We start from the raw sequence: 23,422 nt of genomic DNA, 5'->3' as shown, positions 1-23,422 counted from the left end.
TTAAAAACTTATACTGCTTTTGTTTTATATTAGGCAAAATGGATGATAGTTACACTTTGTAAGAATATCGTTCTGTAATCTTAGTACAAGTGTAACCAATTTCGGTAAAACAATGAATCCAAATGAAGAACACTATATCAGTCATAAATGGAGAGGCCCACAAAAAGAACTGAGAAACAAAGATTAAAATTCAGGTAAAAAAACAGAAACCACAGTTCATAACAGTATCAATACTACACATAGGCAACAATAATATTATCATCAAAGACACTATTATAATAGAGACAATGGAAACACGAATAACTATAGAAATCATATAAAACCAACAGGATACTCAAATGATAACACTAACTTTAATTATAATTTGAGACCAGCCTGGCACAAAGATGAAAAACATTGGATCCCTAACGAAAATCAGACTAGAGACACTTATTCCAATAACCAATGGAAAAGAGTAGAATATAATCACAGAAGTACCAAAAAAAAAAAAAAAAATCAAGAATACCTAGCTCATTCAAATCAAAATACAAGACAGGGGGAACATTCATACAATAGAAATTACAATCATTATGAAGAGCAGCCACACTATAAACAATATAATAAAGGACACCACACTACATCTTGGAGAGAAGAGAGACCACAAGTTAATCTTAGTAATAGGTTTGACCCATTAACACAATTTGTAGAAGAAAATGAAAACTACGCGAATACATACAGCACTATAAGAGAGAGTCTGGAAAAAATAAAAACACAAGACTTTTTTTTAGGGGTGGGACACAAACAATGGCACAAGAAGAAAAAGATACCTAACAGAAGAAGGGGAAATAGAGGAAGAGGGAATAAGAGAAAGACCAAACGAACAACAAATACCACACAACCAGAAAAAAAAAAAAGAATGAGATAAGTGATCAAAAAGGAATATATAACCTGAGCAGCACCTACAAAAAAGACAAATTCAATGCATACATAGATGCTAATACATTTATAAGGAACATAACTCTAAAAAAATATTTTATGAATAACCCAATAGAAAGAAATATAAACACTACTATTCCTAATACAGAGCAAAACACAGAGAATTCTATACATTCCGGTCTAAAAATGAAATCATATTTGTTTCCCAAAGATAAAAAGGCAAATATGTTGAGACATTTGAAAAAAATAGTTCTAGAAGACATAACAAAATTACAATTAAACTACAAAAACTAAACATAATGTAAGTTTTAAACAAAGGAATCTGACCAGGGAACTTGAAAATAATAAAGATATAATTAAACCAGTGGACAAAGGGGGGGATAGTAATTCTAGATAAATCCAAATACAACGAAATGATAACATTATTAATTGATGATGATGTTACATATAAAAAACTAAAATGTAATCCAACTATAGTCTACAAAGTTTTTCTAAAAAAACTACCTAGAAGGAGCTAAGAACTTAGGAATTCTAAACAATAAAGAATTTTAGTTTCTCCTTCCAAATGATCCGATCATACCAGTTATATACGCACTCCTAAAAATTCATAAATCCCTAACTAACCCCCCTGGCAAGCCAATAATAATCAGCATTAATTCTCTCACCTCTCTGTCTATATAAATACCTTCAAAAATATGTGTCCAAACTACCGTCATATTTAAGAGACTCCACAAATTTATTAATTCTCTTGAATCAAATCAAATGGGAACCAGACTATATATTAGTTACCTGTCATGTACAGTCTCTATACACATGCATCAAACAGGATGACGGAATAAAAGCAGTTGACTCATCAAAGCAGATACAGATATTAAAAAAGAACAAAGACATTTCATATTAGATGGTATTCAATTTATATTAACCCGTAACTTTTTTCTGTATGATAAATTCTATGAACAAATTTGTGGGACTGCAATGGGCACAAAATTTGTGCCAAGTTACGCAAATTTGTTCATGGGCCTATGGGAATCTCAATTCCTGGAAAATACCCCTTTTAAAAATAAATGTATAATGTATAAAAGATACATTGATGTCTTTCATCTGGCAAGGCAGTGAGACAGACCTAACATCATGCCTAGAACAAATGAATATCAATGACATGAATTTAAAATTTACTGCAGACTACAGTCATAACAAAGTTCACTATCTAGATATTGAAATTGAAATAGTCAATAAAAAATACTAAAACATACTTTAAGGAAGTAGATTCCAATAACTTCATACATGAAAAGAGCTGCCACCTACATAAGTGGAAACAAAATATACCGAAAGGTCAGTTTATAAGGATTAGGCGCAATTGTAAAAAAGATGAAGATTATGAAATTCAGTCTCAATTATTGAAAAACAAATTTATAGAGAGAGGATATGATATAGACAAGATAGAAATAGAGAGAAAATATATTCAGCAAATTGAGAGAAATGAGAAACTTCAATATAGACAAAAAACACAAACTAACTCCAATCCAAATGAAATATTCATTCCATTTATCACCGAATATAGTGAAGATAGAAGAGCACTAGAAAAAAATCATTAAAAAAACACTGGGATGTTTTAAAAGTAGACCCACATATAGGAAATAACATACCAGAAACTCCAAAATGTGTCTATCGAAAAACCAGAAATTTGAAAAACATTAGCACCGACATTAAAGTATAACCCAAATAGAATAGAAAAAGGGGTCACAGGAGAAACCCTCTCAGGATTTTATCTATGTGGGATATATAAGGCATGCAGGTATGCTAAAAAAAACAAATAGTTTATTTCCAATCAGACAGGCAAAGAATTCAAAATAAAGAATACTATAAGATGTATGGATAAAAACATTATATACCTAATAGAATGCAAAAAATGTGGGAAACAATATACTGGAGAAACGGAAAGGACACTTAGAGAGCGAATTAGAGAACATATCCTATCAATAGAATATTCAGATGAAGATAGGAACATACATCTTACAGTACCTAAACATTTCAGAATATGTAATAACAGTAATTTAAAATTCTTCCAATTCACAGCTATTTAAAAAATTATGCCCAATAAAAGAGGAGGCAATTTAACGAATAGTCTACTTAAAAGTCAAGCGAAGTGGATTTTTGAACTACAAACACTACGCCCAAAAGGCAAGAATCTAGACTTCAATCTCAACTGTTTTTTAAAATAATCCTTTAGGAGGTATACAACACCTAACAATCCTACTTAGACACAGATACTACATAATCTTTAGGTAACTGATGCTATATAATATCTATAGACAGTCTCGATATAACAATTCTTAATTTGCATATTAATCTACCACTATAAACATTAAAGGGTTATCTTATTTTTTTTTATCTTATCAGCCTTATATATGGTTAAGAATGTGATAAACTTAATTCCTTTATAAATTGCAAAACGAAACATAGCTATATTGCTTAGCACAGTATTTCATCATAGAACCAGCTGCAGCAAATATCAGCATCTTGATTGCACACACTATGCCAATTGTTCAATCAACTACTCAAAGCAAGGGTATAAAAGCCCAACCTCATTGACAGGTGTATGCTTGAAAAAGGCTGCTGTGTCAGCAGAAACGCGTTCTACAAGTGCTATTATTGAGCACTTCAGCTTGCTATAGAATCCTTATCACGTGAGCGCAGTAAGACTGCAATCATAATTTTGTTTAAAGTTTCTTCAGGCACTTGGATTAAAATCTGTACCACATCTTCACAAAGCACAGACACGGAGCTACGCATTGGGTTTGATAAAAACCAGCTGCAAGTATTATACATACTAAAAACACTAACTGCAAGTTTAATACAATCAGTGTCAGACAATCCACTCCTTTTAGGCTGTTATATTGTACAATTTAAAGCTGTAAGGTTCATTCTTTTACCGAAATTGGTTACACTTGTACTAAGATTACAGAACGATATTCTTACAAATTGTACTGGTATATGCTATGTAACAATCATCCTTTTGCCTAATATAAAACAAAAGCAGTAAAAGTTTTGAAAATAAATGTTCTTTATTGTATTTTAGCCTCATCCAACTTTATTTGGTTGGCCAACCTACATTTATATTGTTTTAAAAAATTGCTATACATTTATATGTGATTTATTTTCATAGTTTTATGTTGCCAAAATAAATGTTATTTTATTTTTTACAAATATTTGACTACACTCCTTATTGGCATTGATAGATCCCACCTACCACTCTTTTACATTATCCAAAATTGGATGTGTATAGTTCTATTTACACAGTGCAATTTATATTAGGTTCATTTATTACTAGACCTATTTATTTATATAAATACAGTTTTTTCACTTTACACTGTTTTCCTTTTTTGATCCATATAATATTTTTATATCTTCTTCCACATATAGTAAGAATATAGTGAGAAATCAAAAAAACAGAATTTATGTTTACCTGATAAATTACTTTCTCCAACGGTGTGTCCGGTCCACGGCGTCATCCTTACTTGTGGGATATTCTCTTCCCCAACAGGAAATGGCAAAGAGCCCAGCAAAGCTGGTTACATGATCCCTCCTAGGCTCCGCCTTCCCCAGTCATTCGACCGACGTAAAGGAGGAATATTTGCATAGGAGAAATCATATGATACCGTGGTGACTGTAGTTAGAGAAAATAAATCATCAGACCTGATTAAAAAAAAAAAACCAGGGCGGGCCGTGGACCGGACACACCGTTGGAGAAAGTAATTTATCAGGTAAACATAAATTCTGTTTTCTCCAACATAGGTGTGTCCGGTCCACGGCGTCATCCTTACTTGTGGGAACCAATACCAAAGCTTTAGGACACGGATGATGGGAGGGAGCAAATCAGGTCACCTAGATGGAAGGCACCACGGCTTGCAAAACCTTTCTCCCAAAAATAGCCTCAGAAGAAGCAAAAGTATAAAATTTGTAAAATTTGGTAAAAGTGTGCAGTGAAGACCAAGTCGCTGCCTTACATATCCGATCAACAGAAGCCTCGTTCTTGAAGGCCCATGTGGAAGCCACAGCCCTAGTGGAATGAGCTGTGATTCTTTCAGGAGGCTGCCGTCCGGCAGTCTCATAAGCCAATCTGATGATGCCTTTAAGCCAAAAAGAGAGAGAGGTAGAAGTTGCTTTTTGACCTCTCCTTTTACCAGAATAAACAACAAACAAGGAAGATGTTTGTCTAAAATCCTTTGTAGCCTCTAAATAGAACTTTAGAGCACGAACTACATCCAAATTGTGCAACAAACGTTCCTTCTTTGAAACTGGATTCGGACACAAAGAAGGCACAACTATCTCCTGGTTAATATTTTTGTTAGAAACAACTTTCGGAAGAATTGTCCGAATGGTTTCCATCTTGAACGATGGGACCTTGAGAAATTTGTTTAGGATCTTGAGATCCAAAATTGGCCTGAATGTTCCCTCTTTTTTGGGAACTATGAACAGATTGGAGTAAAACCCCATCCCTTGTTCTCCTAATGGAACAGGATGAATCACTCCCATTTTTAACAGGTCTTCTACACAATGTAAGAATGCCTGTCTTTTTATTTGGTCTGAAGACAATTGAGACCTGTGGAACCTTCCCCTTGGGGGTAGTTCCTTGAATTCCAGGAGATAACCTTGAGAAACTATTTCTAGCGCCCAAGGATCCTGAACATCTCTTGCCCAAGCCTGAGCGAAGAGAGAGAGTCTGCCCCCCACCAGATCCGGTCCCGGATCGGGGGCCAGCATCTCATGCTGTCTTGGTAGCTGTAGCGGGCTTCTTGGCCTGCTTACCTTTATTCCAGCCTTGCATCGGTCTCCAGGCTGGCTTGGTTTGAGAAGAATTACCCTCTTGCTTAGAGGATGTAGAATTTGAGGCTGGTCCGTTTCTGCGAAAGGGACGAAAATTTGTTTTATTTTTAGCCTTAAAAGACCTATCCTGAGGAAGGGTGTGGCCCTTTCCCCCAGTGATGTCTGAAATAATCTCTTTCAAGTCAGGGCCAAACAGCGTTTTCCCCTTGAAAGGGATGTTAAGCAATCTGTTCTTGGAGGACACATCCGCCGACCAAGACTTCAGCCAAAGCGCTCTGCGCGCCACAATAGCAAAACCTGAATTTTTCGCCGCTAATCTAGCTAACTGCAAAGTGGCGTCTAAGGTAAAAGAGTTAGCCAACTTAAGTGCTTGAACTCTGTCCATAACCTCCTCATAAGAAGATGCTTGATTGAGCGACTTTTCTAGTTCCTCGAACCAGAAAAACGCTGCTGTAGTGACAGGAACAATGCATGAAATTGGTTGTAGAAGGTAACCTTGCTGAACAAACATCTTTTTAAGCAAACCTTCTAATTTTTTATCCATAGGATCTTTGAAAGCACAACTATCTTCTATAGGGATAGTGGTGCGTTTGTTTAGAGTAGAAACCGCTCCCTCGACCTTGGGGACTGTCTGCCATAAGTCCTTCCTGGGGTCGACCATAGGAAATAATTTCTCAAATATAGGGGGAGGGACAAAAGGTATGCCGGGCCTTTCCCATTCTTTATTTACAATGTCCGCCACCCGCTTGGGTATAGGAAAAGCTTCGGGGGGCACCGGGACCTCTAGGAACCTGTCCATCTTACATAATTTCTCTGGAATGACCAAATTGTCACAATCCTCCAGAGTAGATAACACCTCCTTAAGCAGAGCGCGGAGATGTTCCAATTTAAATTTAAATGTAATAACGTCAGGTTCAGCTTGTTGAGAAATTTTTCCTGAATCTGAAATTTCTCCCTCAGACAAAACCTCCCTAGCCCCTTCAGACTGGTGTAAGGGCATGTCAGAACCATTATCATCAGCGTCCTCATGCTCTTCAGTATCTAAAACAGAGCAGTCGCGCTTTCGCTGATAAGTGGGCATTTTGGCTAAAATGTTTTTAATAGAATTATCCATTACAGCCGTTAATTGTTGCATAGTAAGGAGGATTGGCGCACTAGATGCACTAGGGGCCTCCTGAGTGGGCAAGACTGGTGTAGACATAGAAGGAGATGATGCAGTACCATGCTTACTCCCCTCACTTAAGGAATCATTTTGGGCAACATTATTATCAGTGGCATCATTGTCCCTACTTTGTTTGTCACATTCATCACATATATTTAAAAGGATAGGAACCTTGGCTTCCGAACATACAGAACATCGTCTATCTGATAGTTCAGACATGTTAATAGGCATAAACTTGATAACAAAGCACAAAAAACGTTTTAAAATAAAACCGTTACTGTCTCTTTAAATTTTACACTGAACACACACAAAAGTATGAAGGAAATGTTCAAAATTCACCAAAATTTCACCACAGTGTCATAAAGCCTTAAAAGTATTGCACACCTTTTTACATTTAACCCCTATACAGTCCCTGGTATCTGCTTTGCTGAGACCCAACCAAGCCCAGAGGGGAATACGATACCAAATGACGCCTTCAAAAAGCTTTTTCAGTGGGTCTGAGCTCCTCACACATGCATCTGCATGCCTTGCTTCTCAAAAACAACTGCGCATTAGTGGCGCGAAAATGAGGCTCTGCCTATGACTAGAAAAGGCCCCCAGTGAAAAAGGTGTCCAATACAGTGCCTGCCGTTTTTTTAACAAAAATGCCAAGATTAAAATAACTCTCCAAAGTTATAAACCATTAAATATGCTTATATAGTAATCGTTTTAGCCCAGAAAAATGTCTACCAGTCTTTAAAGCCCTTGTGAAGCCCTTTTATTCTTATATTGAAAATTAAGAAAATGGCTTACCGGATCCCATAGGGAAAATGACAGCTTCCAGCATTACCAAGTCTTGTTAGAAATGTGTCATACCTCAAGCAGCCAAAGTCTGCTCACTGTTTCCCCCAACTGAAGTTAATTCCTCTCAACAGTCCTGTGTGGAAACAGCCATCGATTTTAGTAACGGTTGCTAAAATCATTTTCCTCTTACAAACAGAAATCTTCATCTCTTTTCTGTTTCAGAGTAAATAGTACATACCAGCACTATTTTAAAATAACAAACTCTTGATAGAAGAATAAAAACTACATTTAAACACCAAAAAACTCTGAGCCATCTCCGTGGAGATGTTGCCTGTGCAACGGCAAAGAGAATGACTGGGGAAGGCGGAGCCTAGGAGGGATCATGTGACCAGCTTTGCTGGGCTCTTTGCCATTTCCTGTTGGGGAAGAGAATATCCCACAAGTAAGGATGACGCCGTGGACCAGACACACCTATGTTGGAGAAATATATTAATATTGTTCTTATAATATTTTAGTTTTTTAATATAGCACAGAGCTTCTCACAAATAATGTTATCTCCATTAATAATAACTTCCTCAGCGCTCTTGTTACCTCCTCCCACTTTTCTATTACCCATACTGTTCCTGAGGGGAACATCTTTGGCTACAAGAACATACAAACATACAGCGCAGGAAATATTAACCTCCTGATCCCTGGACCTCAACCCGTATCTGGGTAGCTTGAAGTTGAGTCTGGACGCCATGAGGTCTATCTCCTGCGTCCCCCATCTGTTGCAGATCTCCGCGATGGAGAGACCATTCCTCTGGATGAAAAGATTGATGAGAAAATCCGCTTTCCAGTTGTCCCCACCGGGAATGTGAATCACTGAGAGCGAACAATTGTGGTTCTCTGCCCTTTCCAGAATCCGAGATACTTCCCTCATGGCTAGGGAGCTTCTCGTTCCCCCCTGATGGTTTATGTAAGCCACTGAGTTAATGTTGTCTGACTGGAACCTGACGAATCGGGACAACCCCGGGGGGGGGGGGGGGGGCAAGCCCTCAGAGTTTAATATCGCCTGGAGTCCCAGAATATTTATCGATACTCGACTCCTCTCGAGTCCATTTGCTTTTTGTCTTCCTGATAGACTTGCGTCCGTGGTCACAATCTCCCAGGATGGTCTCAGGAACCATTGTCCTGGGACAATTGTTCCGGATGGATCCACCAAGAGAGGGATTACCTTGTTCGAATGTCCAGAGAAATCTGTTGATCGCCGTTCCATTGACTCAACATGAACTGAAAAAGGCCTGAGATGGAACCTGGCGTATGGAATGACATCTATGCTGGATACCATGAGCCCAATTACCTCCATACACCTGGTCACAGATGTACTTGAGGAGGCCTGAAGGGCAAGACAGCTGGACGCAATCTTGCAACGTCTCTGATCTGTCAAGAATATCTTCATGGATAAGGAATCTATTATCGTACCCAGGAATTCCACCATGTTGCTGGGAACCAGGCAACTCTTTCCTCCATTTATCTTCCATCCATGGGATCGAAGGAGAAGAGCCCTTGAGCGTTCCTCCGCGAGACTGCAGGACAGAGCCTGGACCAGGATATCGTCCAGATAAGTAGCCACTGCAATACCTCTGGCTCTCGCCACCGTGAGCAGCGCTCCCAGAACCTTCGTAAAGACTCTTGGGGCAGTAGCCAGACCGAATGGTAGGGTCACAAACTGGAAGTGTTGGTCCAGAAATGCAAATCTTAGGAACCTGAAGTAATCCCTGTGGATTGGTAAATGAAGGTAAGCATCCTTCAAATCTATTGTCATCATGAATTGTACCTCTTGAACTAGGGGCAGAATCGACCTGATCGTCTCCATTTTGAACGATGGGACTGACAACAACTTGTTTAGACACTTTAGGTCCAGAATTGGGCGAAACATGCCCTCCTTCTTTGGGACCACGAAAAGGTTTGATTAATACCCCAGACCTCTTTCTGTTAGCGGGACTGGGATGTTTACTCCGGGAGAGGAGAGATCCCTCACGCATCCTAGGAAGGTGTCTCTTCTCTGGACTTGATGATAGGTTTGACAGGAGGAATCTGCCTCTGGGTGGATAAGTCTTGAATCTTATCCTGTAACCCTGGACTATGACCTCCAGAACCCAAGGGTCCTGAAGGTCTCTTATCCAGACCTCCGCAAAAAAAGAGATAGTCTGCCCCCTACGCGATCCAGAGACGGACGGGGGCCGCCCCCACATGCCGATTTTGTCTCGGCGGGCTTCTGGCTCCGCTTAGTTTTGTTCCAAGAGTGAGCTGGTTTCCAAGATCACTTGGACTGCTCTGTTTTCGCGCCAGGCTGCTGGCATTGAGGCTTGTACGAATGAAAGGGACGAAAAGTAGACCCCTTAGGCTTATTCTTCTTATCCTGCGGCAGGAAAGCACACTTGCTACCCGTGACCGTGGATATGATAAAGTCCAGGCCTGGACCAAATAAAAAAAACCTTCCCTTTAAACGGGAGGGAAAGTAATCTAGACTTGGAAGTCATGTCAGCAGACCATGACTTTAACCACAGAGCCCTACGGGCTAGAACAGAAAAACCTGATGTCTTGGCATTCAGGCGAATAATCTGCATATTTGCATCACAGATGAAAGGAATGAACTACCCTTAAGGCCTTAATTCGTTTCTGTATCTCCTTGAGGGGAGTCTCCACCTCGACCATAGCACAGAGCATCAGACCAATAGGTAGCAGCTCCAGCCACTGCAGCGACTGCCGCTGCAAAAATGAACCCCGTGAGTTGGAACATGTTCCTCAACATGGACTCCCCAATTTTTTATCCATGGGCTACTTGAACGAAGAGCTATCTTCGAGTGGGATAGTCATTCGCTTAGCGAGCGTGAAGATAGCACCATCCACCTTAGCAATGGCCCCCCACAGCTCAAGCAGCGAGTCTGGAACGGGGAATAACTTTTTAAAAGAAGTAGAGGGGGAAAAGGACGAACCAAGTTTCTCCCATTCATTCTTAATAATATTAGTCATTTTAATGGGGACCGGGAAAGTCTGAGGCACCACCCTGTCCTTGTAAACCCTATCTAGCTTAGGGATATAAGGTTCCTCCGGCAGTTTTGGTTCAGGAACCTCCAACATAGCAAGCACCTCTTTCAGCAGAAAGCGCAAATGCTCTATCTTAAATTTAAAATCTGGCTCCTCTGCAGACGGAGGTCTAGAAGTCGCCGATAACAAACCAGAAAAAACGTCTTCTGAAAAGTCAGAGTCGTCTTCATCAGTGGATAATCTGTCAGACATCCAGCGGAGTAGATGACCCCTGGGACGGATAGCTATGTTTCACCTTTCACTTAGCAGGGCGTGGTAAGGCATTGAAGGCCGCAGAAACCACCTTTTGTAACTAATCAGCAAAATCTGGTGGCCAAAGGGCCCCTCCTGCAGGAGGATTAGTAGTGCCCTGGAGAGCTGCATGTGCAATTGGAGATGAGTGTAAGGAACGCACCTTGCGGGACGGAGAACCCTAAGAGGTGGACGGCTCAGTTGTACTAAATATCCTATTCTTTTTAGATATTGCAATTTTATCAAAGGATGTGGAACAAAGTTGAGCAGGCGGATAAACCTGAACCTCCTCACAATAGACACAGTTATTTGGTTTAATTAAAGAGGGAGTACCCTCTAACATATCAGAGTCCTCCATAGCTTGTGCCTTTATTGCGGACTAGATAGAAATTAAATGGCACCTTTATATCCCAATGGCGGGGGCACTCACCACCTCCTATGACTCGGACGACAGAGAAACCGCTTCGTCTCCTACAACCGCCGGTCAAGAGAGAGAAAGTTAAAGAGGCCACACCCGGTCACATGGAGTGCCAAGCAGGAACGCCTCTGCACTAGAGAGGAAACGCGCCAAAAAAGGCCTGCTTCGATCTCTCGCTAAGAAACTGACTGTTCACACACTGACAGAGCCTCATCTCACACGTCACATCATTAAAAACACAATATAATATTACGCACAAATCCCCCCTGTTCAACAACCTCCTTTCCGAGGGTATTACCCTTGATTCTATACAGATAATAGGAGACCCACTGTGACCCTGTCTTCTTACGTTATCATATGTGTATAAATGAAACGATCTTACCATAATCTATGCCGTGGAACAGGAACACGGCCTTTCAAGTGTGACAGGGTAGTAGCATCGCTCCTGACATGGACTTGAGAGCAAAAAAGCAGGCAGCGAAACTCGTCAACGCTGATTGCTTATGAAGCTGTTAATCTGAGTCTGGATGGTTTTGCAGAAAGACTCTCCCTGCATCTCCGGATTCCAACATTCATCCATGCTCTCACTGAGAGGCTGATAGGACTACTTAAAACTCCAGTCCCATTTTGAAGAGTACTGTACTACCCTCCATAAGAGACTACTCCGAATTGTCCGACACTCCTCTGCCAACCTCCTGTGACGAAAGGCAAAGAATGACTGGGGGATGAGGGGAGTGGGGGAGGTATTTAAGCCTTTGGCTGGGGTGTCTTTGCCTCCTCCTGGTGGCCAGGTTCTTAATTCCCACAAGTAATGAATGAAGCAGTGGACTCTCCTCCCATTAAGATGGAAATAGTGACTTCTAATAGGACAACAGATGTGTCCGTTCTATTCACTATGACATCTCTTCAGAAATAATTCATTCATTTTTGAGAGGGTGGCTTTAAGCTCTTACAATTTACATCTCTTAGTACCACAGAATGCATTCATTACTAAAATCTAAAACTGAAAAGAATTCTTTTAAGCTATCCTATTCAGAGCTTGTAAGATGTTCTTTATAGTAAATTTTGGACAGTATCCTTTAGGATTTGGCAGGCAACCTCTTCATTTGATGCACTGGCAAACGGCTGACACTGCTGTCAAACCAATCCAGCATTTACATACATATCACTGGAGACAAATCTGTATTGTAAAATGATCTGGGCATTGAGGACCAGAAACTTGTATCAATAGGCATTTTTAATATTTAAAAATTGTGTTTTTAATAAGTTTCAGACCGTACCGACAAGTGTCATACATTATTTAATAATGTTTTAGAGTACATTTTAATAATTGGAGAGTTTGAAATTCAATATATAATATCAATCAATAAAAACTAAAATGTATACAGCCACAAAGTTTAATGTTGCAAAAGCAAAAATGCAAGTTGACCAATTAATTACCATACTAAAACATATATAAGCAGCGTCCAAAATGATTAAACTGATTGACTTGAGGTTTTGCTCAAGTTATCTTCTGTATGTGAGAACTGTTGAATTAAAGAATGCTGCAGTGGGACTTACTGAAATCTGTGGCTTGCAGTAATTGTATGCTGAACTTACCATTCCCAAACTCTCAAACTTTTATCATCAGAGGTGCTCACAAAGCGCCGGTTTTCATCCACAAACGTGATTGTGTTGACAGCACCCAGATGTCTGTCATATTCCTGGACTATCTCCCCACTTCGAATATCCCACTGAAATGTATAAAGAGCTTAGATTTTAACTCAAATATGGGGGGGGGGGGGGAAATGCATCATTAAAGGTGAACAGGTTCACAAGTAGTGAATCTGTCTTGCCTGCAATCAGCTCTTGCGTTGCGTAGAAAGCTCTTGTTCAATGCTGTACCCTGCTCCTGCACAACAAATCTGCGCTAGAGTAGGGCGTGTCAATCACCCAGATTGAGTTAGTGTCTGGGTGTTTGATCTCACCACATCTGAGGTGGCGGAAAAGCAGTTTCTGCTTCTTAAATATGTTTCTGCAGACTCATTCATGTGAACCTGCTCTGCATAGCCTCAAAAGCAGCAAATAGCGCTTCATAAATTTACCCTATTGTAGACTCTAAAATTCATAAAGAAATTATCAGCAGGATGTGCCATATATCAAAGTCTATACACAGGTTTCAAATAGTTAAAGAGCAAAATCTCTCGACATACAGCAGTCTGGTACTAGAGCAGCAATGACAAAAACAATTTTGGTACCTGCCTTAGAGTGCAGGTTATATTGGTTTATTGCTCCATATCTGCGGTCATAATTGTAAGAAAAGGCAATTTATGCTTACCTGATAAATTTATTTCTTTTACAATATGACGAGTCCACGGATTTCATCCTTACTTATGGGATATTGCCTCCTGGTCAGCAGGAGGAGGCAAAGAGCTCCACAGCAGATCTGCATAAATAGCTCCTCCCTCCCCCCACAACCCAGTCATTCGACCGAAGTTAGGAAGAGAAAGGAAAATCCAAGGAGCAGAGGTGACTGAAGTGTAACAAAAATAAAGACCTGTCTTACAAAATGACAGGGTGGGCCGTGGACTCGTCATATCGTAAAAGAAATAAATTTATCAGGTAAGCATAAATTTCCTTTTCTTTTACAAGATATGACGAGTCCACGGATTTCATCCTTACTTATGGGATACAATACCAAAGCAATAGGACACGGATGAAAGGGAGGGACAAGACAGGAACCTAAACGGAAGGCACCACTGCTTGAAGAACCTTTCTCCCAAAAACAGCCTCGGACGAGTCAAAAGTATCAAATTTGTAAAATTTTGAAAAAGTGTGAAGAGACGACCAAGTTGCAGCCTTGCAAATCTGTTCAACAGAAGCATCATTTTTAAATGCCCATGAGGAAGCCACAGCCCTAGTAGAATGAGCCGTAATTCTTTCAGGAGGCTGCTGTCCAGCAGTCTCATATGCAAAACGGATGATACTCTTCAGCCAAAAAGAAAGATAGGTAGCCGTAGCTTTCTGGCCCCTACGTTTTCCGGAAAAAACAACAAATAAGGAAGATGATTAACGAAATTCCTTAGTCGCCTGCAAGTAAAACTTCAGGGCACGGACCACGTTCAGGTTATGTAACAGACGCTCCTTCTAAGGAGGAGGATTAGGACACAATGAAGGAACAATAATTTCCTGATCAATATTCTTGTTGGAAACAACCTTAGGAAGAAAACCCGGTTTTGTACGTAACACTACCTTAGCGGAATGAAAAATAAGATAAGGAGAACCACATTGTAATGCTGAAAGTTCAGAAACTTTGCGAGCAGAAGAAATAGCAACCAAAAATAAAACTTTCCAAGATAACAACTTAATATCTATGGAATGCATAGGTTCAAACGGAACCCCTTGAAGAACATTAAGAACTAAATTCAAACTCCAAGGAGGCGCAATTGGTTTAAACACAGGCCTGATTCTAGACAGAGCCTGACAAAAAGATTGAACATCTGGAACATCTGCCAGACGTTTGTGTAGCAAAATAGATAGAGCAGAAATCTGTCCCTTTAAGAAACTTGCTGACAACCCTTTCTCCAATCCTTCTTGGAGAAAGGATAAAATCCTAGGAATCCTAATCTTATTCCATGAGTAGCCCTTGGATTCGCACCAATAAAGATATTTACGCCATATCTTATGGTACATTTTTCTAGTAACAGGCTTACGAGCCTGAATCAAAGTATCAATGACCGAATCAGCGAACCCTCGCTTAGATAAAATCAAGCATTCAATCTCCAAGCCGTCAGCTGTAGAGAAATTAAATTTGGATGATGGAAGGGTCCCTGAATGAGAAGGTCCTGCCTTAATGGAAGCTTCCACGGTGGCCGAGAGGACATGTCCACCAGATTGGCATACCAAGTCCTGCGAGGCCACGCAGGAGCGATGAGAATCACTGAAGCCCTTTCCTGTTTGATCCGAGCAATCACCCGGGGAAGGAGAGCAAACGGTGGAAACACATAAGCTAGGTTGAACGACCAAGGCATCTATCAGTTCGGCCTGAGGATCCCTGGACCTGGATCCGTATCTCGGGAGCTTGGCATTCTGACAAGATGCCATGAGATCTAGCTCTGGCCTGTCCCATCTGAGAATCAGGGTGGCAAAGACATCCGGATGGAGTTCCCATTCCCCCGGATGAAACGTCTGTCTGCTCAAAAAAATCTGCTTCCCAGTTGTCCAGTCCTGGGATGTAGATTGCTGACAGATAACAAGAGTGAGCCACCGCCCACCGAATTATCTTGGATACTTCTGTCATCGCTAAGGAACTCCTTGTTCCTCCCTGATGATTGATGTAAGCCACAGTCGTGATGTTGTCCGACTGAAATTGGATGAATTTGGCCGAAGCCAACTGAGGCCAAGCCTGAAGCGCATTGAATATTGCTCTCAACTACAGAATATTGATTGGAAGTATAGATTCCGACAGAGTCCACACACCCTGAGCCTTCAGGGAATTCCAGACTGCTCCCCAACCTAGTAGACTGGCATACGTTATCACTATCACCCATGTGGGTCTGTGGAAGCACGTCCCTTGGGACAGATGACACGGGGACAACCACCAAAGAAGAGAGTCCCTTGTCTCCTGATCCAGATCTATCTGAGGAGACAAATCTGCATAATCTCTATTCCACTGTCTGAACATGCTCAGTTGTAGAGGTCTGAGATGAAAACGAGCAAACGGAATGATGTCCATTACCGCCACCATCAATCCAATTACCTCCATGCACTGTGCCACTGATGGCCGAGGATTGGACTGAAGGGATCGGCATATGTATTCAGAATCTTTAACTTTCTGACCTCCGTCAAAAAGATTTTCATGGATACAGAGTCTATTAGAGTTCCCAGGAAAGGAACCCTTGTCTGTGGGATTAGAGAACTCTTTTCTAGATTCACCTTCCAACCGTGGGTCCTTAGAAAGGATAGAACAATGTCAGTATGAGACTGTCAGCTGATAAGACGACGCCTGGATCAGAATATCGTCCAGAAAAGGTGCCACTGCAATGCCCCGCGGCCTGAGAACCGCCAGCAGAGACCCTAGAAACTTCATGAAGATCCTGGGTGCTGTGGCCAGCCCAAAAGGAAGAGCCACGAACTGAAAAGGTTTGTCCAGGAAGGCAAACCTTAGGAACTGGTGATGATCCTTGTGGATAGGAATATGAGGATATGCATCCTTTAAATCCACGGTAGTCATATATTGACCCTTCTGGATCAATGGAAGAATTGTCAGAATAGTCTCCATCTTGAAGGATGGGACTCTGAGAAACTTGTTTAGACTCTTGAGATCTAAAATGGGACGGAACGTTCCCTCTTTTTTGGGAACCACGAAAAAGTTTGAGTAAAACCCCGGCCCCTGTTCCTGTTCTGGAACGGGACAAATTACTCCCATAGTGGAGAGGTCTTTTACACAACATAAGAACGCCTCTATCTGGTCTACAGACAATCGTGAAAGAAGAAACCTTGCCCTTGGGAAGGAATTTTTGAACTCCAACTGATACCCTTGAGACACAATGTCTAGTGTCCAGGGATCCTGAACTTCTCTTATCCAAGCCTGGACAAAGAGAGAAAGTCTGCCCCCTACTAGATCCGGTTCCGGATCGGGGGCCACCCCTTCATGCTGTCTTGGGAGCAGCAGCGGGCTTCTTGAGTTGTTTACCCTTATTCCAAGCCTGGTTGGGTCTCCAGAAGGACTTGGCTTGTGCAAAATTCCCTTAAGAGAATCTTCTAAGGAATCAAACCAAAAGGCAGCCACAGTTGAGACTGGTACAATGCAGGCCGTCTGTTGTAATAGAAACCCTTGATGAACAAATAGCTTTTTTAGAAGACCCTCCAACTTTTTATCCATAGGGTCTTTGAAAGTACAACTGTCCTCAATAGGGATAGTCGTACGCTTAGCCAGGGTAGAAATAGCTCCCTCCACCTTAGGGATCATTTGCCAAGAGTCCCGAACGGTGTCAGGTATAGGGAACATTTTCTTAAACATAGGGGAAGGTGGTAATAATTTCCGAAATTCTCTTAGGAACTGGAAAAACGTCAGAATAAGATGGAACCTCTAAGTACTTGTCCATCTTACACAATTTCTCTGGAGGGACCACAATAGAGTCACAGTCGTCCAGAGTCCTCAAAACCTCCCGCAGTAACAGGCGAAGGTGTTCAAGTTCAAATTTAAAGGACATCACGTCCGAATATGTCTGGGGTAATGTACTACCCGGGTCAGCTAGTTCCCCTTCAGACAGAGCCTCCCTAACCCCCCCCCCCCCCCTCAGAGCCCTGGGAGGGTACATCGGAGATCGTCATCAAAGAATCAGAAGTCGCATGGACCACCTGGGTCTCTTTTCTACTACGTTTGCCCTGTAATACAGGCAACTTAGATAAAACCTCTGTAAGAGTGGGTGACATAACTGCAGCCATATCCTGCAGAGTAAATGACGCAGACGCCGTGGAAGAACAAGGCGTTACTTGCGTGGGCGTTAAAGGCTGTGACGCTTTGGGAGAAAGCTGCGGCATACCTAGAGTCTCATCAGTCTGAGGACATTCATTAGACATATCTTTATTAAAGAAAATTTTCTCTCTACACTGTAAGGCCCTCTCAATACAAAGGACAAAGTGTAACTGGGGGTTCCACAATGTTATCTAAACACGTTATCTAAACACATAGGGCATGTACTTTGTTCAAGTTCTTCCATGATAACAGAACAAACAAAGCAAACTTGGTAAATCCACAGATATATATTAATCAGAAAAAATAGAGTACTGTGTCTTTAAATAATAAAGTCTGCTACTATCCGATAAGCAAATAAGTAGTTTTACTACGCTTGTCCCTAAGCTGTTAGCAAACAAGGAGATTTACCCCGCTTGCCCCTGAGTTGTAAAGCTTATTATCAAAAAGAAAGCGGAACAGTCACCTTGCCGCAGTTCCGCTGCGGCTCCTACCTGCCCCCACTTGCTTGACACTGACACCTCCTATGTGGCGCACCTATGATCGCTTGCAAAATTTTTATCACAAGCGAACTTAGGGACCATGAAAACCTGCTGCCATCCGGAGCCGAACAGAAGTAATACTGCGCAGCAAGTGCGCGAACGAGAAGCCCCGCCCTTGTGGGCGTATACATAACCCCTCAGCTCCGTGGCGTATACACACACTGAACCGCCATTAACCGGAGTCTAAACAATCTGATACTTATGCCACAATCTCCCGCGTCAGCCACCACTGTATGTTTTACTTCGTCCATTAAACATAGAGTGCCCAATAATCGTACACAGTGTATAAACACCCTCCATTCCCCAGTGCTTCTAGTTTATCTAGTCTAGAGTGTCTGCAGGAAATAAGCAATGTGTTGGTTCTTGTTTTAACTAATGAGAATTTGCATATTGTCAAAAAAACATAATTTATGCTTACCTGATAAATTTATTTCTCTTGTAGTGTATCCAGTCCACGGATCATCCATTACTTATGGGATATTCTCCTTCCCAACAGGAAGTTGCAAGAGGATCACCCACAGCAGAGCTGCTATATAGCTCCTCCCCTGTCATATCCAGTCATTCGACTGAAAACAAACAGAGAAAGGAGAAACCAAAGGGTGCAGTGGTGACTGTAGTTTAATTAACATTTAGACCTGCCTTAAAAGGACAGGGAGGGCCGTGGACTGGATACACTACAAGAGAAATAAATTTATCAGGTAAGCATAAATTATGTTTTCTCTTGTTAAGTGTATCCAGTCCACGGATCATCCATTACTTATGGGATACCAATACCAAAGCTAAAGTACACGAATGATGGAAGGGACAAGGCAGGATTAAGCGGAAGGAACCACTGCCTGAAGAACCTTTCTCCCAAAAACAGCCTCCGAAGAAGCAAAAGTATCAAATTTGGAAAATTTGGAAAAAGTGTGAAGCGAAGACCAAGTCGCGGCCTTGCAAATCTGTTCAACAGAGGCCTCATTTTTAAAGGCCCAGGTGGAAGCCACAGCTCTAGTGGAATGAGCTGTAATACTTTCAGGGGGCTGCTGTCCAGCAGTCTCATAGGCTAGGCGTATTATGCTCCGAAGTCAAAAGGAAAGAGAGGTTGCCGAAGCTTTTTGACCTCTCCTCTGTCCAGAGTAAACGATAAACAGGGTAGATGTTTGACGAAAATCTTTAGTACCTTGTAAGTAAAACTTCAAGGCACGGACGCGTCTAGATTATGTAAAAGACGTTCCTTCTTTGAAGAAGGATTAGGACACAATGATGGAACAACAATCTCTTAATTGATATTCTTTTTAGAAACCACCTTAGGTAAAAACCCAGGTTTGGTACGCAGAACTACCTTATCTGCATGAAAAATCAGATAAGGAGAATCACATTGTAAGGCAGATAGCTCAGAGACTCTCCGAGCCGAGGAAATAGCCATCAAAAACAGAACTTTCCAAGATAAAAGTTTAATATCAATGGAATGAAGGGGTTCAAACTGAACTCCTTGAAGAACTTTAAGAACCAAGTTTAAGCTCCACGGGGGAGTAACAGGTTTAAACACAGGCTTAATTCTAACCAAAGCCTGGCAAAATGGCTGGACGTCTGGAACCTCTGCCAGACGCTTGTGTAAAAGAATAGACAGAGCAGAAATCTGTCCCTTTAAGGAACTAGCTGATAATCCTTTGTCCAAGCCCTCTTGGAGAAAAGACAATATTCTAGGAATCCTAACCTTACTCCATTAGTAATTCTTGGATTCACACCAATAAATATATTTACTCCATATCTTGTGGTAGATTTTCCTGGTAACAGGCTTTCGTGGCTGTATTAAAGTATCAATGACTGACTCGGAGAAGCCACGCTTTGATAGAATCAAGCGTTCAATCTCCATGCAGTCAGTCTCAGAGAAATTAGATTTGGATGATTGAAAGGACCTTGTATCAGAAGGTCCTGTCTTAGAGGCAGAGTCCATGGTGGAAAGGATGACGTGGCCACGCAGGTGCTATCAGAATCACCGATGCTCTCTCCTGTTTGATTTTGGCAATCAGTCGAAGGAGCAGAGGAAACGGTGGAAACACATAAGCCAGGTTGAAGAACCAAGGCGCTGCTAGAGCATCTATCAGCGTCGCTTCTGGGTCCCTGGACCTGGATCCGTAACAAGGAAGCTTGGCGTTCTGGCGAGACGCCATGAGATCCAACTCTGGTTTGCCCCAACGATGAATCAACTGAGCAAACACCTCCGGATGGAGTTCCCACTCCCCCGGATGGAAAGTCTGACGACTTAGAAAATCCGCCTCCCAGTTCTCCACGCCTGGGATATGGATTGCCGACAGGTGGGAAGAGTGGTACTCTGCCCAGCGAATTATTTTTGAGACTTCTAACATCGCTAGGGAACTCCTGGTTCCCCCTTGATGGTTGATGTAAGCCACAGTCGTGATGTTGTCCGACTGAAATCTGATGAAACTCAGTGTTGCTAACTGAGGCCAAGCCAGAAGAGCATTGAATATCGCTCTTAACTCCAGAATATTTATTGGAAGGAGTTTCTCCTCCTGAGTCCACGATCCCTGTTCCTTCAGGGAATTCCAGACTGCACCCCAACCTAGAAGGCTGGCATCTGTTGTTACAATTGTCCAATCTGGCCTGCGAAAGGTCATACCCTTGGACAGGTGTACCCAAGGCAACCACCAGAGAAGAGAATCTCTGGTCTCTTGATCCAGATTTAGCAGAGGGGACAAATCTGTGTAATCCCCATTCCACTGACTCAGCATGCATAATTGCAGCGGTCTGAGATGAAGGCGCGCAAATGGCACTATGTCCATTGCCGCTACCATTAAGCCGATTACCTCCATACACTGAGCTACCTAAGGGCGCGGAATGGAGTGAAGAACACGGCAAGCATTTAGAAGTTTTGATAACCTGGACTCCGTCAGGTAAATTTTCATTTCTACAGAATCTATAAGAGTCCCTAAGAAGGAGACTCTTGTGAGTGGGGATAGAGAACTCTTTTTCCTCGTTCACTTTCCACCAGTGAGACCTCAGAAATGCCAGAACTATCTCTGTATGAGACTTGGCAACCTGAAAGCTTGACGCCTGTATCAGGATGTCGTCTAGATACGGAGCCACCGCTATGCCTCGCGGTCTTAGAACCGCCAGAAGTGAGCCCAGAACCTTTGTAAAGATTCTCGGGGCTGTAGCAAACCTGAAGGGAAGAGCTACAAATTGGTAATGCCTGTCTAGAATGGCAAACCTTAGAAACCGATGATGATTTTTGTGAATCGGTATGTGAAGGTAGGCATCCTTTAAGTCCACTGTGGTCATGTACTGACCTTCTTGGATCATGGGTAGGATGGTCCGAATAGTTTCCATTTTGAAAGATGAAACTCTGAGGAATTTGTTTAAGATCTTTAGATCCAAAATTGGTCTGAAGGTTCCCTCTTTTTTGGGAACCACAAACAGATTCGAATAAAAACCCTGTCCTTGTTCCGTCCGCGGAACTGGATGGATCACTCCCATAACTAGGAGGTCTTGCACACAGCGTAGGAATGCCTCTTGCTTTATCTGATTTGCAGATAGCCTTGAAAGATGAAATCTCCCTTGTGGAGGGGAAGCTTTGAAGTCCAGAAGATATCCCTGAGATATGATCTCCAACGCCCAGGAATCCCGAACATCTCTTGCCCACGCCTGGGCGAAGAGAGAAAGTCTGCCCCCTACTAGATCCGTCGCCGGATAGGGGGCCGTTCCTTCATGCTGTCTTAGAGGCAGCAGCAGGCTTTCTGGCCTGCTTGCCTTTGTTCCAGGACTGGTTAGGTTTCCAGGCCTGCTTAGATTGAGCAAAAGTTCCCTCTTGTTTTGAAGCGGAGGAAGTTGATGCTGCACCTGCCTTGAAATTTCGAAAGGCACGAAAATTAGACTGTTTGGCCTTTGCTGTGACCCTTACCTCCATTAATGTCAGCAATAATTTCCTTCAAACCAGGCCCGAATAAGGTCTGCCCCTTGAAAGGAATGTTGAGTAATTTAGACTTCGAAGTCACGTCAGCTGACCAGGATTTAAGCCATAGCGCCCTACGCGCTTGGATGGCGAATCCGGAATTCTTAGCCGTTAGTTTAGTCAAATGAACAATGGCATCAGAAACAAATGAGTTAGCTAGCTTAAGTGTTCTAAGCTTGTCAATTTCAGTCAATGGAGCTGTATGAATGGCCTCTTCCAGGGCCTCAAACCAGAATGCCGCCGCGGCCGTGACAGGCGCAATGCATGCAAGGGGCTGTAAAATAAAACCTTGTTGAATAAACATTTTCTTAAGGTAACCCTCCAATTTTTTATCCATTGGATCTGAAAAAGCACAACTGTCCTCAACCGGGATAGTAGTACGCTTTGCTAAAGTAGAAACTGCTCCCTCCACCTTAGGGACCGTCTGCCATAAGTCCCGTGTAGTGGCGTCTATTGGAAACATTTTTCTAAATATAGGAGGTGGGGAAAAAGGCACACCCGGTCTATCCCACTCCTTGCTAATAATTTCTGTAAGCCTTTTAGGTATAGGAAAAACATCAGTACACACCGGCACCGCATAGTATTTATCCAGCCTACACAATTTCTGGTACTGCAACTGTGTTACAGTCATTCAGAGCAGCTAATACCTCCCCAAGCAACACACGGAGGTTCTCAAGCTTAAATTTAAAATTAGAAATCTCTGAATCAGGTTTCCCCGAATCAGAGATGTCACCCACAGACTGAAGCTCTCCGTCCTCATGATCTGCATATTGTGACGCAGTATAAGACATGGCCCTTACAGCATCTGCGTGCTCTGTATTTCTCCTAACCCCAGAGCAATCGCGCTTGCCTCTTAATTCAGGCAACCTGGATAATACCTCTGACAGGGTATTATTCATGATTGCAGCCATGTCCTGCAAGGTAATCGCTATGGGCGTCCCTGATGTAATTGGCGCCATATTAGCGTGTATCCCCTGAGCGGGAGGCGAAGGGTCTGACACGTGGGGAGAGTTAGTCGGCATAACTTCCCCCTCGTCAG

At 42.1% G+C, this 23,422-nt stretch overlaps 1 protein-coding gene across 1 annotated transcript in view; it reads right to left on the bottom strand.

Annotated features, from left to right (window-relative positions):
- CDC40 (cell division cycle 40) overlaps positions 1–23,422 on the bottom strand; it is a 183,825-nt gene that overhangs the window by 29,486 nt on the left and 130,917 nt on the right. The window contains exon 12 of the mRNA XM_053710851.1: positions 13,029–13,162. Within this exon, the coding sequence (XP_053566826.1) occupies positions 13,029–13,162 (134 nt within the window). The remainder of the gene's footprint in view (positions 1–13,028; positions 13,163–23,422) is intronic.

The sequence above is a fragment of the Bombina bombina genome, chromosome 4 (assembly GCF_027579735.1).
Source record: "Bombina bombina isolate aBomBom1 chromosome 4, aBomBom1.pri, whole genome shotgun sequence".
NCBI lineage: Eukaryota > Metazoa > Chordata > Amphibia > Anura > Bombinatoridae > Bombina > Bombina bombina.
The sequence above is the reverse complement of the archived record's forward strand: the minus strand, read 5'-3'. Positions and strand labels throughout refer to the sequence as shown.